This window comes from Carassius gibelio, chromosome A15 (assembly GCF_023724105.1).
Source record: "Carassius gibelio isolate Cgi1373 ecotype wild population from Czech Republic chromosome A15, carGib1.2-hapl.c, whole genome shotgun sequence".
NCBI classification, from domain to species: domain Eukaryota; kingdom Metazoa; phylum Chordata; class Actinopteri; order Cypriniformes; family Cyprinidae; genus Carassius; species Carassius gibelio.
The window spans coordinates 16765052-16771503 of NC_068385.1; the positions used below are offsets into that span (position 1 = coordinate 16765052).

The 6452-nt window shown below is 36.9% G+C and overlaps 1 protein-coding gene across 1 annotated transcript; it reads left to right on the top strand.

Annotated features, from left to right (window-relative positions):
- Positions 1 to 1116: 1116 nt before the first annotated feature.
- On the top strand, positions 1117 to 6110 carry LOC128029390 (endonuclease domain-containing 1 protein-like). The gene is made up of 3 exons (XM_052617150.1): positions 1117 to 1454; positions 5049 to 5205; positions 5438 to 6110. Exons 1-3 carry the CDS (start codon positions 1158 to 1160, stop codon positions 5827 to 5829), a joined length of 846 nt encoding a protein of 281 aa, XP_052473110.1. The 5' UTR covers positions 1117 to 1157; the 3' UTR covers positions 5830 to 6110.
- Positions 6111 to 6452: the final 342 nt, after the last annotated feature.

The following is a 6452-nucleotide window of genomic DNA, read 5'->3' on the forward strand; positions in this document are numbered from 1 at the left end:
ATAATATAATATAATAATAATATATAATATAATTTATACACATATAAATTCTCTTATTTTTCTATCTGTTTATATTCTGAAGGATTCTGAGGGCCAGAGACCTGCTGAGTTCTAATGGCACATGAATGCTGTCACTATTCTGCCATCTAGTGTTGGTTATGTGTTTGGAGTCTCTTTGGAGTTTGGAGTCCTGCTGCTTTACTAATCAAAAATCACAAATTTGACAAGTGTGCTGCATGGCATTAAAGGGGTCATTTGATGTTGCTAAAAAGAACATTATGTTTGGTGTAATGCAATGTGATAATGCTGTTTAAGGTTCAAAATGAACCTACTCATTCATTACAGTGAGGTGTAAGTTACGCCTTCTTTCTTTGTATGAACACTTGGGCGGCCTCATGCAAATCTTCCCACATCGTGACGTTGACATGGGGGCGTGTTAGAATGAGCCGTATTAGGAGGACATGGTTTTATGTGGGGGTTGGTGTTGGTGTGGGAGCTGTCCCATGCTCCAGCCACTCCATACTGGATAATAAACTAAATTTGTTAACCTTATCTATTTTGATATATTTAGCTATAATTTAAACAAGCCTAATATTAAAAATAGAGTAATCGTCTTTAATTCACCTTTGATGTGTGATCAAAGAAAATGTTTGTGTGCACTACCTTTTTTTTGTTGTTAATCAGAGCCTTTCTGGGGTTACATCAGGGTCAGACACCAGTGCTGTTCCCATGGGGTCACTCTTGAGTCATGGGAAACAAACACACTGACAAACACAACCTTTGCAGGAAAAATAAAACAGAAATATATATATATATATATATATATATATATATATATATATATATATATATATATATATATATATATATATATATATATATATATAAATTTTAACTACATAATACATTTATTTATTTGATCTGTTCATCCAAATGTGGCTAATTTTGGATCTAGCATGTGATCTCTAGTGCTTATCAGTCATGTAACTACATAATACATTTATTTATTTGATCTGTTCATCCAAATGTGGCTAATTTTGGATCTAGCATGTGATCTCTAGTGCTTATCAGTCATGGGGAGTGAAAACAAATAGGAGCGATAAAGGAGAGCTGTGTTATAAGACGTTTCTACATTGTTGCATTTAGTCTGTTGCATTATGAAGGTTACTTTCATCGTGTGTGTCCTCACTGGTGTGTTCCTGAGCCCTGCAGATGGACATGTGGTGGCAAATTTCTGGGATTCACCTGATTGCATCAAGTTCTTCTACAAGGAGAAAGTTCCAGATTTAGGAGCTTCCCTGACGGATGTGGTCCGTTTATGTCAGCGCTTCCTAAACACGTATCACTTTGCCACGCTGTACAACACACACTACCACACAGCTGTCTATTCTGCTTACATATTTCAGCCAAGCAATGGTGGAGGCAGAGAGACGCGCTGGTTTATAGAGCCACAGGTGAGTTCAATCTATTTATCTATATTGCCTTCAAACATTTTGGAAAATTTGGTTTCTCACTTCAATAAAACAATAAATATATACAAAACGTATATTTCTATTTCGTGTGTATGCTTTTCTGTTTGAACTCTGATAACTTCATGTTTTCATAAATGATGTATATTTATTTATTTATTTATGTGCTGTATTTTTATATGATCTTTTCTTTTAGTTTTTTTTTTTTTTTTTTTGCTATTTTACTTGTATTTTATTGTAAATATGGCTAAAAATGAACAAAATACTTTTGGAAACTAATGGAAGGATTTACTGTGATAAAAGGTTGAACAATATATATACAGTGGGTATGGAAAGTATTCAGACCCCCTTAAATTTTTCACTCTTTGTTATATTGGAGCCTTTTGCTAAAATCATTTGAGTTAATTTTTTTCCTCCTTAATGTACACACAGCACCCCATATTGACAGAAAAACACAGAATTGTTGACATTTTTGCACATTTATTAAATAAGAAATACTTAAATATCACGTGGTCCTAAGTATTCAGACCCTTTGCTGTGACACTCATATATTTAACTCAGGTGCTGTCCATTTCTTCTGATCATCCTCGAGATGGTTCTACACCTTCATTTGAGTCCAGCTGTGTTTGATTATACTGACTGGACTTGATTATGAAAGCCACACACCTGTTTATATAAGACCTTACAGCTCACAGTGCATGTCAGAGCAAATAAAATTCATGAGGTTAAAGGAACTGCCTGAAGAGCTCAGAGACAGAATTGTGGCAAGGCACAGATCTGGCCAAGGTTACAAAAAAAATTCTGCTGCACTTAAGGTTCCTAAGAGCACAGTAGCCTCCATAATCCTTAAATGGAAGACGTTTGGGACAACCAGAACCCTTCCTAGAGCTGGCCGTCTGGCCAAACTGAGCTATCGGGGGAGAAGAGCGTTGGTGAGAGAGGTAAAGAAGAACCCAAAGATCACTGTGGCTGAGCTCCAGAGATGCAGTCGGGAGATGGGCGAAGGTTTTAAGAAAGTCAACCATCACTGCAGCCCTCCACCAGTCAGGGCTTTATGGCAGAGTGGCCCAAAGGAAGCCTCTCCTCAGTGCAAGCCCCCATGGAGTTTGCTCAAAAACACATAAAGGATTCTCTGGTCTGATGAGAACTATTTGACCTTAATTCTAAGTGGTATGTGTGGAGAAAACCAGGCACTGCTCCTCCCCTGTCCAATACAGTCCCAACAGTGAAGCTTGGTGGTGGCAGCATCATGCTGTGGGGTGTTTTTCAACTGCAGGGACAGGACGACTGGTTGCAATCGAGGGAAAGATGAATGCGGCCAAATACAGGGATATCCTGGATGAAAACCTTCTCCAGAGTACTCAGGACCTCAGACTGGGCCGAAGGTTGACCTTCCAACAAGACAATGACCCTAAGCACACAGCTAAAATAACAAAGGAGTGGCTTCACAACAACTCCGTGACTGTTCTTGAATGGCCCAGCCAGAGCCCTGACTTAAACCCAATTGAGCATCTCTGGAGAGACCTGAAAATGGCTGAGGATCCCCAAATCTAGGTGTGAAAAACTAGTTTGCATATTTCCCAAAAAGACTCATGGCTGTATTAAATCAAAAGTGTGCTTCTTCTAAATACTGAGCAAAGGGTCTGAATACTTTCTGTACCCACTGTGTGTGTGTGATATATATATATATATATATATATATATATATATATATATATATATATATATATATATATATATATATATATATATATATATATATATAAGCACTTTGTAAGAAAACTGGTACAGAGAAATGTTAAAATATAATACATTTTAAAATATAATAATAAAACACTAATATATAATACATTTTATCCTTAAATATTCACTGGAGTTAAAAAATACCTCTAGTTCCAATATTGTTAAAATGAAGGGGCTTGTGTTTTTTAAAGGGTTAGTTAAAGTTTTTTAAAGGTACTCACCCTCATGTCGTTCCAAACCAGTGAGACCTCAGTTTATCTTCGGAATGCAGTTTAAGATATTTTAGATTTAGTCCGAGAGCTCTCAGTCCCTCCATTGAAACTATGTGTACGGTATACTGTCCATGTCCAGAAAGGTAAGAAAAACATCATCAAAGTAGTCTATGTGACATCAGAGGGTCCGTTAGAATTTTTTGAAGCATTGAAAATACATTTTGGTCCAAAAATAGCAAAAACTACAACCTTATTCAGCATTGTCTTCTCTTCCGTGTCTGTTGTGAGACAGAGTTCAAAACACTGCAGTTTGTGATATCCGGTTTGCGAACGAATCATTTGATGTAACCAGATCTTTTTGAACCAGTTCACCAAATCGAACTGAATTGTTTTAAATGTCTCCAACATGCATTAATCCACAAATGACTTAAGCTGTAAACTTTTTTAATGTGGCTGACACTCCCTCTGAGTTGAAACAAACCAATATCCCGGAGTAATTCATGCACTCAAACAGTACACTGACTGAACTGCTGTGAAGATGAACACCGAGCCGAGCCAGATAATGAACAAAAGACTGACTCGTTCACGAGTCAAGAACTGGTTGCATTGGTTTTCGGATCACCAGTAGTTCTTTCTGACAATTTGATTCAATAAACCGGTTGAAGAAAACAGTTCATCAGTTCTTTTGCGCTCGACGTAATGGCGTCATTGGCGCTGACTGCAAGCCTTCAGTTTACCTGGGCTCATAACACTAGCACAGAATCAGTTCAGAATCAATCACCAAAAGAATCAGTTCAGTTCAGACGCCCTGTGTGTCGGTTTGCTTCACGCTGAATCACACATGCGCAGTATCATCAGCTCCTCGGTACTTGAATCGGACGCATCTGACAGAAACGGTTCTTGACTCGGGACGAGTCAATCTTTCGTTCGTTATCTGGCTCGGCTCGGTGTTCATCTTCAGTTCTCTCTTCACAGTAGTTCAGTCAGTGGACTGTTTGAGTAAATTAATTACTCCGGGATATTGGTTTGATTGAACTCAGAGGGAGTGTCAGCCACATTAGAAAAGTGAACAGCTTAAGTCATTTGTGGATTAATGCGTATTGGAGACGTGAACCGTTTAAAACGATTCAGTTCGATTTGCTGAACTGGATCAAAAAGATCAGTTTACATCGAATCATTCATTCGCAAACCGGATATCACAAACTGCTTTGTTTTGAACTCTCTGTCACAACAGACACGGAAGAGAAGACAATGATGAATAAAGTCATAGTTTTTGCTATTTTTGGACCAAAATGTATTTTCGATGCTTCAAAAAATTCTAACTGACCCTCTGATGTCACATGGACTACTTTGAAGATGTTTTTCTTACCTTTCTGGACATGGACAGTAGACCGTACACATAGTTTCAATGGAGGGACTGAGAGCTCTCGGACTTAATCTACAATATCTTAAACTGCGTTCCTAACATAAAAGGAGGTCTCACTGGTTTGGAACGACATGAGTGTGAGTTATTAATTACAGAATTTTGATTATTGGGTGAACTAACCCTTTAATTACTCTTAGTTATGCTAATGTAATGTTGATGTCTCTGGATTAAGCCATTAAAATGATGACGTTTTGCTAGTTGGTGAATCCCTCATGGTCTGAAGAAATGGAAGATGGGTATAAGCTGTTGCAGCAGAACCCAGATATCTATTTAGGAGAAAAACAGGCTCTGAATGAAGACTACACAAACTCAGGATTTGACCGTGGACACTTGAACCCCAATGGACATCATGCAGGTAAAATTAAGCATTTCGTTATGCCTACGCTCCTGTTTAACTTTTTAGTGACTGAGGTCATAGTTTCAGAAAGATCAGATAACATTTCACACTATTACTTTTATTGCCAAAGTTAGAAGTTAGTATTGTGAACACTTACTGATATACGTTGAAATTGAATTTAATCAAAAGTGAAATTATTTCTAATGTTTACTTTTATTCTCTTTCTTTTATCATAACTGCTTCCTATTAGTTCCAAGTCGAAATGCCACCTTTACCCTGACAAATGTGGTGCCCCAAAACCCAACGCTGAATCAGAACGCTTGGAACAAACACGAGTCTAAACTGACCAGCTTGTTTAATGGCAACTGTCATCAGGCTTATGTGTTGGCTGGTGCTATTCCCTCTTCTAACAACTGGATCATCAAGAACAATGTCAGACGGGTCAACATCCCAGAGTACATCTGGAACGCTTACTGCTGTGTCGATCAAAATGGCCGCCCCATTCTAAGTGGTGCTGCAACTGCCCTAAACACAGAGCTGAATGTGGTAGTTGAACACACCTTAGATGAGATGGTCGACTTCCTTCAGCAATTCTCTGATGCACCGGTGAATGAACTGTTTAGCGGCCAATGCAAAGCTTAGGCCAACACATTCACTTCAACTGGTAACACTTTATATTAACTTTCATTAATAAATCATTAACAAGCATTATGTAATACTTAACAGATAATTTTATGTAAGTTCAAATGCTTACAACTGTTATTTAACTTTCAGTTCATATGATCAGGCACCTTTTAAAAATCTACAAATTTATTTTTAAAAATCTTTTAAATTTCAACAGAAATTAAACAATTATTACAAGGTTATTTGTTAATGTACTTTTGAATGCTAACAAATGTAATTAAACTTTAGTTCACACATTACCTAATGTCTGTTTTTTTACACAAATGTTGTGAAAAAACTTGCTTAATCAGTTATTTTAAGCTCTTTACTGTTCACTGAACTATTCATGTTAACATATTTTTTGTTCAATCAATCTATAAAGGTAATATATTTGGTCTTCATTTTTTTCTATTATTTTCATCTACTGTTTTCACATCTTAAGAAATTATTTGTTCATGCATGTTTTTTAGTACCCAATCTAAAGTGGAAACTATTCATCCTTTGTAAATGTTTATAAAGTTTTCTTAAAATTTGTACATTTATAAGGAGTCACCTCGATCGCAAAAAGCATCCCAGATGTCCAAAATTCACCCTATATACAC